This window comes from Symphalangus syndactylus, chromosome 18, assembly GCF_028878055.3.
Source record: "Symphalangus syndactylus isolate Jambi chromosome 18, NHGRI_mSymSyn1-v2.1_pri, whole genome shotgun sequence".
NCBI lineage: Eukaryota > Metazoa > Chordata > Mammalia > Primates > Hylobatidae > Symphalangus > Symphalangus syndactylus.
The window spans coordinates 28,239,314-28,255,530 of record NC_072440.2 but is presented as its reverse complement, the minus strand read 5'-3'; the positions used below and the strand labels follow the sequence as shown (position 1 = coordinate 28,255,530).

At 41.4% G+C, this 16,217-nt stretch overlaps 1 protein-coding gene across 1 annotated transcript; it reads left to right on the top strand.

The window, feature by feature from the left end:
• Nucleotides 1-3,484: 3,484 nt before the first annotated feature.
• Nucleotides 3,485-9,323, top strand: LOC134733507 (uncharacterized). Its single transcript, XM_063623226.1, has 2 exons — nucleotides 3,485-3,834; nucleotides 5,437-9,323. Exon 2 carries the CDS (start codon nucleotides 5,477-5,479, stop codon nucleotides 6,197-6,199), a length of 723 nt encoding a protein of 240 aa, XP_063479296.1. The 5' UTR covers nucleotides 3,485-3,834; nucleotides 5,437-5,476; the 3' UTR covers nucleotides 6,200-9,323.
• Nucleotides 9,324-16,217: the final 6,894 nt, after the last annotated feature.

Sequence of the window (16,217 nt, the reverse complement as noted above, 5' to 3'; positions counted from 1 at the left end):
GGGATATCACCACTGATCCCACAGATATACAAACTACAATCAGAGACTACTATAAAAACCTCTATGCAAATAAACTAGAAAATCTAGAAGAAATGGATAAATTCCTGGACACACACACCCTCCAAAGACTAAACCAGGAAGAAATCAAATCCCTGAATAGACCAATAACAAGTTCTGAAATTGAGGCAGTAATTAATAGCCTACCAACCAAAAAAAGCTCAGGACCAGACAGATTCACAGCCGAATTCTACCAGAGGTACAAAGACGAGCTGGTACCATTCCTTCTGAAACTATTCCAAACAATAGGAAAAGAAGGACTCCTCCCTAACTCATTTTATGAGGCCAGCATCATCCTGATACCAAAACCTGGCAGAGACACAACAAAAAAAGAAAATTTCAGGCCAATATCCCTGATGAACATCGATGCAAAAATCCTCAATAAAATACTGGCAAACTGAATCCAGCAGCATATCAAAAAGCGTATCCACCACCATCAAGTCAGCTTCATCCCTGGGATGCAAAGCTGGTTCAACATATGTAAATCAATACACGTAATCCATCACATAAACAGAACCAGCGACAAAAACCACATGATTATCTCAATAGATGCAGAAAAGGCCTTCAACAAAATTAAACACCCCTCCAAGCTAAAAACTCTCAATAAACTAGGTATTGATGGAACATATCTCTAAATAATAAGAGCTATTTATGACAAACCCACAGCCAATATCATACTGAATGGGCAAAAGCTGGAAGCATTCCCTTTGAAAACCAGCACAAGACAAGAATGCCCTCTCTCACCACCCCTATTCAACATAGCATTGGAAGTTCTGGCCAGGGCAATCAGGCAAGAGAGAGAAATAAAGGGTATTGAAATACGAAGAGAGGAAGTCAAATTGTCTCTGTTTGCAGATGACATGATTTTATATTTAGAAAACCCCATCATCTCAGCCCAAAATCTCCTAAAGCTGATAAGCAACTTCTGCAAATTCTCAGGATACAAAATCAATGTGCAAAAATCACAAGCATTCCTATACACCAATAATAGAGAGCCAAATCATGAATGAACTCTCATTCACAATTGCTACAAAGAGAATAAAATACCTAGGAATACAACTTACAAGGGATGTGAAGGACCTCTTCAAGGAGAACTACAAAACACTGCTCAAAAAAATAAGACAGGACAGAAACAAATGGAAAAACATTCCATGCTCATGGATAGGAGGAATTAATATTGTAAAAATGGCCATACTGCCCAAAGTAATTTATAGATTAAATACTATCCCCATCAAGCTACCATTGACTTTCTTCACATAATTAGAAAAAACTACTTTAAATTTCATATGGAACCAAAAGAGCCCATATAGCCAAGACAATCCTAAGCAAAAAGAACAAAGCTGGAGGTATCACATTACCTGACTTCAAACTATACTACAAGGCTATAGTAACCAAAACAGCATGGTACTGATACCAAAATAGACATATAGACCAATGGAACAGAAGAGAGGCCTCAGAAATAATGCGACACATTTACAACCATCTGATCTTTGACAAACCTGACAAAAACAAGCAGTGGGGAAAGGATTCCCTATTTAATAAATGGTATTGGGAAAACTGGCTAACCATATGCAGAAAACTGAAATTGGACCCCTTCCTTATACCTTATGCAAAAATTAACTCAGGATGGATTAAAGACTTAAACGTAAAACCTAAAACCATAAAAACCCTAGAAGAAAACCTAGGCAATACCATTCAGGACATAGGCATGGGCAAAGACTTCGTGACTAAAACTCCAAAAGCAATGGCAACAAAAGACAAAATTGACAAATGGGATCTAATTAAACTAAAGAGCTTCTGCATAGCAAAAGAAGCTATCATCAGAGTGAACAGGCAACCTACAGAATGGGAGAAAATTTTTACAATCTATCCATCTGATAAAGGGCTAATATCCAGAATCTACAGGGAACTTAAGCAAATTTACAAGAAAAAAATAAACAACCCCATCAAAAAGTGGGTGAAGGATATAAACAGACACTTCTCAAAAGAAGACATTTACATGGCCAACAAACATATGAAAAGAAAAGCTCATCATCACTGGTCATTAGAAAAATGCAAATCAAAACCACAGTGAGATACCATCTCACACCAGTTAGAATGGCAATCATTAAAAAGTCAGGAAACAACAGATGCTGGAGAGAATGTGGAGAAATAGGAATGCTTTTACACTGTTGGTGGGAGCATAAATTAGTTCAACCATTGTGGAAGTCAGTGTGGTGATTCCTCAAGGATCTAGAACCAGAAATACTATTTGACCCAGCAATCCCATTACTGGCTGTATACCCAAAGGATTATAAATCATCCTACTACAAAGACACATGCACAGGTATGTTTATTGCAGCACTGTTCACAACAGCAAAGACTTGGAACCAACCCAAATGCACATCAATGATAGACTGGATGAAGAAAATGTGGCACATATACACCATGGAATACTATGCAGCCATAAAAAAGGATGAGTTCATGTCCTTTGCAGGGACATGGATGAAGCTGGAAACCATTATTCTCAGCAAACTAACACAGGAACAGAAAACCAAACACCGCATATTCCACTCATAAGTGGGAGCTGAACAATGAGAACACATGGACACAGGGCGGGGAACATCACACACCGGGGCCTGCTGGGGTTGAGGGGCTAGGGGAGGGATAACATTAGGAGAAATATTTAATGTAGATGACGGGTTGATGGGTGTAGCAAACCACCATGCCACTTGTATACCTATGTAACAAACCTGCACATTCTCCACATGTTTCCTAGAACTTAAAGTAAAATTTTAAAAAAAAGAAGAAGAAGAAGAAAGAAGGAGGAGGAGGAGGAGATTATTGAACAAATTGGCATCACCAGAACATTCAGAAACTGCCAGTCTGCCAATCGGGGAATTCAGTAGTTTCCTTTGTGCTTGTAATTGTGTGTGAACCTGTTTGCTTGTGGTTGTGATTTTACAGTAGATGACATAACAGGGTCATAGTTTTTGCTTGTAAAATTGTTCCTAGGACATTTGAGGGGACTAATTGGTTACACGGTGCCCTGCAGAGATGACTGTGACTTTGCAGGTACTTGATCTCTGACTAGTCTGAGGATCACCCCCGGGGGCTGCCAGGCTTGGAACTTTACAAGATTCCCCTTCCCCGGAGAGGGAGACCACTGGCAACCTGAGCAGAGAAGAACAGACTTGAATATGCAGCAAGCTCAGAGTATGTGATTTTTTAATGTTCTTGAAATGAGTCAAGAACTCAAATCTGGAGTTTGAACAGGAAACTGGAACACAGTGGGAGGTCTGCTAGGGTGGAGGTTGGGGTGCTTCCAGGATTTCAAAACACAAAACAGGTGGTTTTCAGTGTTGTTGGCTGGCTGGGGGAAAGATGGAGAGGGGAGGGGTGAATAGAAAGTAGGCAGGCTTCTGGGTGGATGGGGCCCAGCACCCACAGCCTAGGCTGGCTGCCTGAGAGTAGAGAGTGACAGGTAAGGGCTCTGAACCTTCCTGCGTGCTGCCCAAAGAACGCCTAGAGCTACCAAGAGGCCCAGGGAGGAACTTTGGGACCTGACTGGGAATGGCTTTTCTTCTGCAAGAGGACCACTGCTCAGGCTCAGAGGCCATGGGGTGAAGTGCACACAAAAGTGGGCATCCAGCCATCCTCTAAGCCCCTCGAAGATGAAGACCAGGGAGCAGCTTCCTCCAATGAAGCAGCAGCAATCAGAGGACCAGGAGGCTGAAGCCCTGAGCCCAGCCAGAGGCAGGATCAGCCAAGTCTGGGACAGGCTTCAATTATTTTAGGGTAAGAAATCTGTGCTTTGTAAATATGCCAGATGTCTTTGCTTTGGTATAGTTTAATTTTTTGTTTGTTTTACATTTTGTTGTTGTTGGTGTTGTTGGTTTAGAAAAACTCGAAGTAGGAAAAAGGTAATGGGATCCTTGTTCATGTCTGGGAAGGCCCAGTGAGAGAGTCAAGGAATCCTCCAGCCGCTGAGGCCCCTGGTGAAGTGAATGATGGAAATGTGACAAATCACAACCCCAGAAGAGGCTGCTCTGGAGCCCCCTGGGAAGTCTTTAATGAACTCTTTAACACATTGCATGAATGAAGAAAATGGTGATTTTAGTGACATTTTAGGTATTAGGGACAGAAAGGGAAGCATCTTCCTGGCAGACATCAAAATGGACAATTTAGACATGCCCCATCCTGTTCATACAGGAGGATGGACAAAAATACTTTCTAAGCAGCTGGGACATAATTCGAAATGCCTCTTGGCTCACCCAAGGGTCTTGGCTGCCCAATTTCCCTTTACCCTCTCTAGCCCTTATGCAAAGAACAAAATAAATAGAAGTCTATAGTCTTCGGTCTTTGCAAACAGACCTGCCTGACATCAATTAGCACTAACCTCTGGCAAGTGGCAATCCTCAAAAAAAAAGCTCCAGGATGTTTTCAACATGAGGATTTTGATGTGTTCTCTAAATGAGGATTCCAATGACCATTTCCCTGACAAAGCAACCAGGCTTGAGACCGTACATGGTGACACTCTTTAAGTGATTCTGTGAGTGAGGGATAAACCTGTGAACGGAATAAGGTCCACGGGCCCCCATTCCCTGCCTATTCCATTAGCCATTGGAAATCTCCAGTCAGCCACGGCTGCAAATGGCTGTCCCAGGGCCGGCAATTGACTGATAAGTCCCAGAGCCCTCATTCCAAGCTATTGTTCAGAAAACATCCCCACTGTTCATATTTGAGGAGGGCGGGGGAGTGGCAGCAAAGAGAAGGGGCAGGTAATTTATTCAGGAGCTGGAAGCTGAGAAACGGATTTGGTAAGCAAATACTTCAAAGCTCACTAGAGAACTCCCATAAAACAGACCTTCTGCAGCAACCAGGGAGTGATTTAAATCCAGTTGGAATTTCTAGGGAGAAGGAGTAAGACTTATCAACTCAGTTCAGAGCCTCATGAATAATTTCACCTGACACGGGACACTGAACCAGCAGAAATCTGGGATGTCCAAAGAAAAATAGATTTCAAACTAATCTTTGTTCCTCAAGTTTTATTCCTAAGTGGGGAACCGGGGTGGGAGAGGGGAGCCCAGACAGGAAGCTCGCCATTTTTAGACACGTTATATTTTGTCCTTGTGTGAGAAATGTTGGATGGGAAACACATTTTCTGGCAGCTGAAACCTCGCTGGCTGGGCTGGCTAAGGGAAAGGCCACGAACCCACGTACTACCAGGATGTGGAAGTCATTTGTAACTCCCTCTAGGCTAGTACAGGCAGTGAAAGGGGGAACTTAAAATGAAATAAACACCTAAGCCCGGAGCTGCAAAGCTGGGACTACGTTGGTTACTCGTGATGCCTTAAACCCCAAGCTTTATCCGCCCCATCTCCCACCTCCTCACTGCAGACACCCTGCCCTCCGTCCGTGCATAACCACGTTCTCGTTCATGAAGCGGCCAGCCTCGCGGCGCTGGGGAGAAGGTTTCCTCCTTGTCCTCACTTCTGGGTCAACAGCCTTAGATGGGGGCGGGCGGTGCGGAGCTGCCGAAACCTTCTCGAAGATCTCAAGGAGTCTCTGTCCCGCAGAATCAGCACCATCCTCCTCGGAGCGCAGCTTTTCTTCCCTGCCCAAGTGCAGTGCACCCGCGCACCACCCAAGTGCCCAGCATCGAGGGCGCAGCGGCTGCGGCCAGGGCGGCCAGGGCCCTCGAGCGCCCGCCTGTTTTCCCCCGATGGCCGCAGGGGGGCAGGAGAGAGGAGCCGTGGCGCAGAGCACGCGGAGAGGGACCCGGAGCGCGGGAGCCAGGACTGCGCAGGCAGCGGCGGAGGCCGCGGGGCTCCCCAGAGAGTGGAGTGCCCAAGAATTGGCCGGGGTGGGAGAGGTCCGCGGGAGACGATCCCCGACCTCCAGGAACAGGCCTGCGGTGAGCCGCCTTGGCACCCGGGTTCTGCTGCCCCCAGGCGACTCGGATCGAGACCTGGAAGTGGCCGCAAGGGACGCGAGGGAGAGCAGAGCTGTGAACCAGCCAGAAAGTCACTCCAACCGCAGGGAATTCCGCTCCGGGAAGAAAGGGGGCGAGCTTCTCCCTGCGTTCCCCTCCACCCCCAGCCTCCGAATGCACCTTCCCTGGGCTGGCGACCAGCTGTCACCCCCATTTTGCAGCTACTGAGACTTGAGATGTTGGGAGCCTAAAAGACGTCATTTAGAACATAAAGTAATTATGGTGATTCTGAGCTCTGTGGTCAGAAAGTTTAACTTCAGGAGACATATATATTTGAATGGCCACCTTTTCTTTTTCTATTTTTTCCACGTCAGATCTTTCATCTCTTAGTAGAGACTTCTACACCTTTCTGTCATTCCACCCCAAGAAGTTATGGTCACCTGGTTCTCTTTTCTTCACCAAATCGTCTCCATTTTTCTTCTCCCTGCTTCCAAATTTAATTCTCTCTCTCTCTCTCTCCCACACCCCCCCCCCCCGCCCCAAGATAGGTTCTCACTTTGTCACCCAGGCTGGTGATCTCAGCTCACCCCAGCCTCAACCTCCTTGGTTTAAGTGATCCTCCTGCCTCAGCCTCCAGAGTAGCTGGGATTACAAGCGTGCACCACCACACTCAGCTAATTTTTGTATTTTTAGTAGAGACAGGTTTTCGCCATGTTATCCAGGCTAGTCTCAAACTCCTAGGCTCAAGCCGACTGCCTGCCTAGGCCTCCCAAAGTGCTGGGACTACAGGCGTGAGGTACTATGCCTGGCCCAAATTTAATTCTTAACTCATTTGAACCAACACTAGCCAAAAGTTCCAGAGGGTTCCAACCCAAATGAAAATGGCCCAGGAAAAGGAGGAGGGGAAGAAATACACCTACCAAAGATCAAATAACATCTTGTGGGTCCTTACCAAGAGTAGATGTGAAATTGTCTCATCAAATAGTCTCTGGTCTTTTGAAAAATCTTTGCTCCAAAATGACTTGCATTGATTTTTTCACTGATGGTATTTATTTGGAAACTTCACATAACTTACAGATCAGGTAAAAGTTTTGTGTTCATTAAATCTAGACCTGGGTTCAAAAAGATTGTGAAACTGCATTGCTGATGTTAATAAACCATCAAGTTAGAAAAAATGAAAAGCACTAAGAGGGAGCAACACTAAAGCAAAGGCTTGTGGGATTTATAGAGTCATCCCCAAAACAAAGTCTTTGTCTTCCTCTTTCTTTCCTCATCCTATTAGTCAACTGAGGACAGCACTTGGACCATCCCTGGCCTGGTCCTTATCTGGCGCTTTGAGATGGGAGAGGAGGCTCCAGGTTACAGTTCTGTTGCACCACCTTCCAAGAATGAAGCTAGTCAAACTGGACAGAACACTATGGTGTAAGTGTGATGGTACAGAAAGTTGGGACAGTGCTGCGCCTTCTGGAAATGGTAGCCCAGCTGCTCAGGCGTGGGCACGTGCTTTGCTCCTTTATGATAGGAATCATGCCTTCCAGTTCCTCAGCATCTGCTTTTCTAGCTGGGTAGTGGCCCAGGCCCCTGAGTTTCCACTTTCTTTTTTTGCTAGCTTTTTTGTTGTCGTTGGAAGTCTGGCAATTCATTACCATCTCCACCAGAGGTTGCGCAGGAGAAAGGAAAGCTGGGAACTCCAGTCTACCTTGCATTTCTTAGTAGTTAGTACTTCTAGTACTAGCTGGGTTTGGTGGGAAAAGAGCTGTACTGCTGGCTAAAATGAGATTTTGTGATTATCTGTGAATTTAATCTGGTCTCCTCACATCTACCATTTCCACAAATAATTAGAGATTATTAGACACATTCAGAAGTTGCATTAGCCTCAAAGAATTTAGAGAAAATCTAAATAGGCTTAAATACCCTCTTGGAATCCAGAATGTTAAGCTCTATGCTCCAGATAATTAACACTTTTAGGGCCCCTTTTCTCCCCATGGGACTAAAATCACTCCTGGGTAACAATTAACTGAACACATTCTAAGTCTAATATATTTTGCAGAAAGGAATGAGCTGAGTAGAAAAACAGATGATGCACTACTGTTGCTTTAAAAGAGAATAGGCCATGCAGCATTGGAGGTTTGGCACTTCTCTGTTCTCTTAAGATGTATTCTGATTCTTGAGGTATTGAGAAGAGCCTTTGCTCTTTTCCCACCAAATCGAGCTAGTACTAGACGTACTAACTACTAAGAAACGCAAGGTGGACTAGAGTTCCCAGCTTTCCTTTCTCCTGCGCACCCTCTGGTGGAGATGTTAATGAATTGCCAAACTTTCAACAACAGAAAACAGACTTTATATTTTCAAAATAAATCTTATCAGTTGGCACGCATGAGAGCCCCTCAGGTAGAGGGTGATTCATTGAGAGAGCAATGCCTGCTCCATGAGCACAAGTGTGCTGACCCCTTTTCTTGGAGAACATTCTGGACATAGAGTGTCCATCAGGAGCAGAGGATGATGTGTAGAGAGGGCCACAGCCCTTCCTCAATGCCCAGAGGGCTCCTTCCAGAGAACTTGAGTGGAGTACCACCGTGGGGTTCTTTTGATTACTTTCCTCCCAGTGGGAGCCCTAGGTTAGCACTGACATGCAGTGGCACCCCATTATTGCAGGATGGCTGAGAATATGATGATGAGAGTATCTTGTGCTTCTGCAATATTTAAGTTTTCAAGGCAATTTTATATATGTTATCTTTTTTGTTTTTTGAGACGGAGTCTCACTCTGTCGCCTAGCTGGAGTGCAGTGGCACCATCTTGGCTCACTGTAACCTCTGCCTCTCGGGTTAAAGCTATTCTCCTGCCTCAGCCTCTTGAGTAGCTGCGACTGCAGGAATGCACCACACGGACACCACAACGCGCACCTGGCTAATTTTTGTATTTTTAGTAGGGATGAGGTTTCACCATGTTGGCCAGGCTGGTCTTGAACTCCTGACCTCAAGTGATCTGCCTCCCAAAGTGCTGGGATTACAGGCATGAGCCACCACATCCTGCCTTTCTATATGCTATTTTATTTGATGTTCATAATAGCTGTGAGGTAAGCAGTACAGATATTATCTCCATTGCTTCCTGGTGAAGGACTTAGCCACAGTCAGATAGCTAGTAAGAGCAGAGCAGAATTCGAATTGGAGCCTTCTGGTCCCCCTCCTCTGCATGCCTTTCAAGTTCTGTAATAAAACATCACAGTCTCTTATTTGACTACATTGTCATGTCTGTTATATGTTCTTTAAATGGCCACTACACTCATGCATGCTAATTTTACAATGTTTTAATTATGCAAAGTCTATTAAAAAATTTAAAGTATCATTTCTAACACTATATTTCCTTTGGAATTACATTATTGCAGTTCTACGTATTAGTTGCATTTCCCCTCTTTAATAATCAGCAGGGTTTTAATCTAATTGTGTTGGACAATTTCCCAAAGCCACTTAGAAAATATCACCTAGCATTCGCTTTATCCCACAGATCTTCTTTTTCATTACTAGACAGGTGGTTATTAAGTTATGCCCCAAAGAAATAAGATCACAACTTGCAAAAAAAAAAAAAGCCCAAGTACATAAAATGTTTAGTAGATACAATAACTGTAAATTATTATAACCATAGATATTTTTATAAAGATTGATTAAAAAATACTCTGACATACTCTACATGCTAATAGTTCAATTCATGCTTGAAAAACACATTTTAGCCTTTTCCATCAGCACCATTCACATTTTAGAAGACCTACTTCATAGGGGGCTCCCCAAAGTATCTCCTTAAACCACTGCCAACCTGGGGGGCGGTGGATAGTGGCAATATTACATCAGTGTCTGTATCGGGTTCTTAGACAGAGCTGCACAATGGCCATATATGGTGAAAGATAGATTTTCCCCTGAGACTTTATTCTTGGAATATGTTAAAATGCACATGTCTCTATTTCTGCTCCCAAGAAGCTGGTGTACAGATGTTAAGTATTCGGGTGGTAGGATCGCTGCTGTCTACAGTTTACATGATGTCTAATAGGCCTCTAGAATGTGTTTAAAAGGCAGTGTTCAAAATTAGGCCCCTAACCTTCTTTGATGCAATTGTCTTTCTTTGGAGTTACATCTTGAAAGAAAGGATGAAGATTTGGAAAGGGAATTAATTTTCCTGATCGGACTTATTATTTTCCCCCTGTACTTTATAGTAATCCTTTAAACTCAAAAAATTCAGCTAATTATGGATTTCTACCTGAATAATGCTGCCATTTGAGTGGCTGCATGTCACTGTTTCTGGTTTCTGACCCCCTGTCAGGCCAATTCTGCCTGATTTCACTCATGTGCTGCTGCTTTTTATAATCTGAACATTATTTCCACTCAAATGTTTCCAGCTTTGCCCAAAACCTAAGAATCTGAAAAGGGGGAAAACGTTCTTCATAACTAGTATTTGAGTAATTATCACTTTGCATTATTCTGATCTTTTGCAAAACGTATACTCCAAGAAGAACACTTGAAAAAAGTTAGAAGTCTTAGTTGATTTTCTAATTTACATTTAAAAATAGAACGTAGGCAGTCTCTCTTGTCATTAAAATATGATTTTTCCTCTATTTTCTATGCTCCATAAACTCTATTACAATATATTTTGAAATGTAGGACATTTAATTGAGAACATTAAACAAAGAAATTCAAAGGCTTTGAGGGGAATTTTAAAGATCCAGTTTCCCAATATGTAGACTGGAAACTGGAAAGACTTCATGATGTCTAATATGTTTTTTCCCTATCTCCTAAACGCAATAATCTCTAACTGCCACTTGATCATTAGAGATTTATATTCACTATAATTTATGTCAACTTATATCTGGGACTTTTTTTTTTTTTACAACATTTGGCAGCCAATTGCTGGTAGAAATGTAGAATGTTTCACATTAGTCAGCAGCCCTCTTAAATTATTTCTATGAAATAATTTACTGTGGATTACAAATTCTTATATGGCATTTAAATTTAATGATTAGGCAGAGAGATATATCAAAAATATGATTAGTCACATATGTATCTGACTTGCATGGTTCTAGCTCTATGTGTGTTTTATAAGAATTGCTTTGTAAAAAGATATTTTGAGACTTACACGTTTTTACAATGAAAAACAACACATGTTTAAAGCAAAGGAGAAATGGATGCACACACTCTTATAAACTCTCTTCTCTAATTAAATGTCCATAAAAATGTTTTCTATTTCATGATAGACATTTTTGGCATAGGTACTGGTGTGTGGTCTGAAACTGTAAGAACTGACAGTGGTAAAGATCTGTTGCCTCATAATTTGAGGTAAAGATGTAGAAATCCTAACAAAATATGAGATTGTCAGTGAGAAATGTAATGTCCCTTTTTCATGGAAAGGAATTAGTAGTGAAGTGATATACTTCTAGCAGAACAAGAAATGAAATGAAACTGAATTCCTCGTTCAAATCTCAGAGTGAGCTACCTCCTAACTAATTTTCATTTCTCTACATAGTTATGGTTAAGACTTTTAGACATTTATCATTCCATTTCACTTATCACTCAGGAAAGAAAGACGTAGAAAAACAGCCATGAAAGTTTAATTAAAATGTTATTTACATGAAAGGGACTCCTAGAGCATTTCTTTTGTATCTTAGACAGATTATTTCTTTTTTATTCCATTTCTCTCTCTTCCCATTTAACAGTGATTTTCTTAACTCAGCTATTTATGATTCATTTCATGAAAGGCTAGGTTTTCTCAGAGGGTACTAAAAAGTCTTAAAGTGGTTTTAGAGACTAGCAGCAACAAGGAACTATTTTCCTTCATGTTGTAAAATAAAGTCATTGTCAAAAGCCTACAACCTGCAATAAACTATTAAAAAAGGAATTTATGATGGCTGGTTATTATCCTCCTGAAATAATGTTGTTACAAGTCTGCTGTTGTCAGTCATCCACAGGAATCACATGCTGAATTGCAAACAAAGGGAGGGTCTGGATCCACACAGAGGTTCATGCCAGATTACCCACGGATGGCGGGCCTGATAGTCCCTTGTGCCATTCATCACCTTTTTCAAAGAAACAGAATAATAGCCACACGTGCAGATTGCACTAAAAGGCACCTGTTTGCAAGGTGGAGTTTGAATTGTGAATTAGAAAAATACTTGCGTGGCTAGTAACAGCACATTATGTGGGAGTGCCCTGGATGGGTTGGGAAAGTAGCAAGCAGGATGCTTCAGAAAGACAACTAGAAGCATCCTACACACACCTAAAGCTGCAACTCAACTCTTCTTGGTTTTACTGTTATTATAAGTCTTAAGAAGTCCTCCCTCTTTCTCTTCTTGCCCTGTAAGCATGTTCCTTTGCTAAAGCCGCGTCTGTCTGGAAAGCTTCTTGGGGAATTTTCTTTGGGTTCAGCAGAGAAAAGAAGGAGGGAATGCATCCTACCCTTCTGCTGCTTGTGGTGGGTCAGGGAGGAGGAGGGGGAGCCAGTGGAGGAAGGAACAGAGTTTTTCACCAGTGGCTGAGGAACCAGAAAGGGTCTGCTGATGCTGGAAGATTACTGAAGTTAGAGGATCTGCCTAGAATAGAGAGCTACAGAGAATGGCTTTGAGGGAAGAATAATGAAATTGTGTATGGTTGGGGAAGGATGTAAGATCCACAGAGAGGAAGATGAGAAGGAGGATTAAAAATGAGACAAAGGCCAAAAATGGCTTGATTAGATTCGAAGAGGTGAAGGCATAAAATTTCATGTTCCAAACCTTTGCAACATAAATAATCGCTTCCTGAAGAAACTAATATAATTTTTTGGCTAGAAAATGGTGTTCTTTGTTTTTAAAAAATTATGTTACACCTCCAAATGTAAGAAAAAAGAAAGCTCTCCAAGATTTGGGAGATTTGGATGATTATTGCATGGTATTAAATGCTAAAGCAAAGAAAACTGGCTTTAAAATAAGAATAAAAATTAAGAACCATTACTTCTTGGATATTAATTTAAATAAGCATGCTCTAACATACTGTGCCATTCATTACTAGTTTCAGAAAGTTATCAGAAGCATATGTTGAGCATGTTTAGAAAGCCAGCTTGCTTAGTTCAGTGAAGCAATGTCTGGCGTTAGTGCCTATAAGACAACAGAAGAGGATACACACTACTTTAATTCCATTGTTTTAAAAACTTGGAGAGACTTTTTTTTTTTTTTTTTTTGAGACCAAGTCTCTCACTGTCGCCTGGGCTGAAGTGCGATGGCGCAATCTCGGCTCACTGCATCCTCCACCTCCCAGTTCAAGCGATTCTCCTGCCTCAGCCTCCCGAGTAGCTGGGATTACAGGCGCCCCCCACTAATTTTTTGTATTTTTAGTACAGACGCGGTTTCACTGTGTTGGCCAGGCTGGTCTCAAACTCCTGACCTCGTGATCTGCCCGCCTCGGCCTCCCAAAATGCTGGGATTACAGGCGTGAGCCACCACACCTGGCCAAAACTTGGAAAGACTTTAATATCATCTGAATTGATTGATTAACTTATTTTGTGTACTTAGACAAGCACTAAGAGTTAGGAGAAAAATGATGTTTATTTAAAATTTGAAACTCAAAATCTAGAATTAAAACGGTCGTTTAATACAAAGCTCTGATTTGTAATTGTTTTCTCAGAACAGTTAACATAGCTTTTATCATTCCCTCAGGATTATTTCTACAGTTTAACAAGGGATTTCTAAAGCTCATCTCTAACAGGAAATCTAAAATCTACTAAAATATTGTTACAACAATTTGAAAAATTAAAGGCAATAGAAATAGATGTAACAAAACCTTAAGTACTATCTGCCAAAATAATGTTAATTTACATTAACAACATGTCTCACTTTTTTATACAAAATTTCAGAGCAGCCGCAATCCACTAACAGTTATGGAATGATGGCCTGTGTTAATGTCTGCCCCTCACTAAATCACCCAGTGTGTCCAAAGCTGGAATGTTTTCAGCAACATTTTTCAGTGGTCATTTTTAAGTGATTGAAACTGTCAATGATAGCCTTTGAGTAGACGATCCACTTTTGGTCAAAATATACTAGAAAAGTCATCACCCTTTGAAGTGCCATATATTATATCTGCAATCATGTTGTCAAAATAAAATGCATTTAAGACAGGTAAGGAAGAGAATTTCTTACTTAAATGCAAAAAAAAAAAAACCAAAACCCACCCAAGACAAATGTTCATTCTTGTAACAGAGTCCTAGTCCATGATTACCTATAAATAATCAGAGCATTGGAGACTCAAATCAGCTTTCTGGTCAACAATGGAAACTCTGATATGTTTAGCAACTGAAAACTTAAGAGAATTTGTCGCCGTACTAGAAAAATACAATCTGATAGAAAAGATAGCATTCTAAAATATTTTTCTAATGATCACCTTGGCTTTCTGTGGTTCTGCACATACAAATAAATAGAGAGCTAAGTCTTTCATTTCTTCCCAACTTCAAATTTAGCTACAAACACTCTTAAATGAAAACACAGTTTTCTGGAGTTCTGAGATGTCAGGAGTGGTAACGAACAGAGATGCAAGAACTTCCAGGAAGGTCTGTGAAAAGCTGCAGAAGATTTAGGGAGCCATTTGGGGTGTGCTGGAGAATGCTCCTTAGTCTCAGATGGTCTCCTCCTCCCCATGACCTTGTCACCACTCTTTGCTAAAACACTATTTTAGAGAAGTGGGGCTACTAACGTTGGGTTCAAAGGACTTCATGTCTAAAACACCAAAAGCAATGGCAACAAAAGCCAAAATTGACAAATGGGATCTAATTAAACTAAAGAGCTTCTGCACAGCAAAAGAAACTACCATCAGAGTGAACAGGCAACCTACAGAATGGGAGAAAATTTTTGCAACCTACTCATCTGACAAAGGGCTAATATCCAGAATCTACAATGAACTCAAACAAATTTACAAGAAAAAAACAAGCAACCCCATCAAAAAGTGGGCAAAGGACATGAACAGACACTTCTCAAAAGAAGACATTTATGCAGCCAAAAAACACATGAAAAAATGCTCATCATCACCGGCCATCAGAGAAATGCAAATCAAAACCACAGTGAGATACCATCTCACACCAGTTAGAATGGCCATCATTAAAAAGTCAGGAAACGACAGGTGCTGGAGAGGATGTGGAGAAATAGGAACACTTTTACACTATTGGTAGGACTGTAAACTAGTTCAACCATTGTGGAAGTCAGTGTGGCAATTCCTCGGGGATCTAGAACTAGAAATACCATTTGACCCAGCCATCCCATTACTGGGTATATACCCAAAGGACTATAAATCATGCTGCTATAAAGACACATGCACATGTATGTTTATTGCGGCACTATTCACAATAGCAAAGAATTGGAACCAACCCAAATGTCCAACAACGATAGACTGGATTAAGAAAATGTGGCACATATACACCATAGAATAATATGCAGCCATAAAAAATGATGAGTTCATGTCCTTTGTAGGGACATGGATGAAACTGGAAAGCATCATTCTCAGTAAACTATCGCAAGGACAAAAAACCAAACACCGCATGTTCTCACTCATAGGTGGGAATTGAACAATGAGAACTCATGGACACAGGAAGGGGAACATCACACTCCGGGGACTGTTGTGGGGTGGGGGGAGGGGGGAGGGACAGCATTAGGAGATATACCTAATGCTAAATGACGAGTTAATGGGTGCAGCACACCAACATGGCACATGGATACATATGTAACAAACCTGCACATTGTGCACATGTACCCTAAAACCTAAAGTATAATAATAAAAAAAAATAAAAAAGAAAACACCAAACCAGCTATTACCAATTCTGCTGTTACCCCTTGGTTTCAAGTGAATGCTGAAGTGAGCAGTTGTTGGATCATAAAATGTTAATGCTGCAAGAGACCCTTAAAAGTTGCCTCTCTGGGTAAAATTTTTAGCTGACTACGGGCTACCCTGGGACTAGGATAACTCTTGACTCTCAGTCCACAGCTGTTTAATATGTAAATATCAGAAATTGGTTTAGCCAAGGGATTATAGATTAGAACATATTTTGTTAGATTTATACCTAAATATTTCATGTTTTTTAATAACATACATTTGAGTCCAGCTCCTTAGAATCCCAAATTTGTCCCATCTGAGCCACAGAGACAGACCAGTGCTGTCCAGTAGAAATATAATGGGAGCCACACATGTAAGTAAAATGTTCTAGTAGCCATATCTTAAAAATTGTAAAGAAACTGGTAAAATTAAATTTT

Bases quoted from the DNA above. Each gene is read 5' to 3' on its own strand.
- LOC134733507 (XM_063623226.1), top strand. From the start codon at position 5,477: ATGAAGCGGCCAGCCTCGCGGCGCTGGGGAGAAGGTTTCCTCCTTGTC.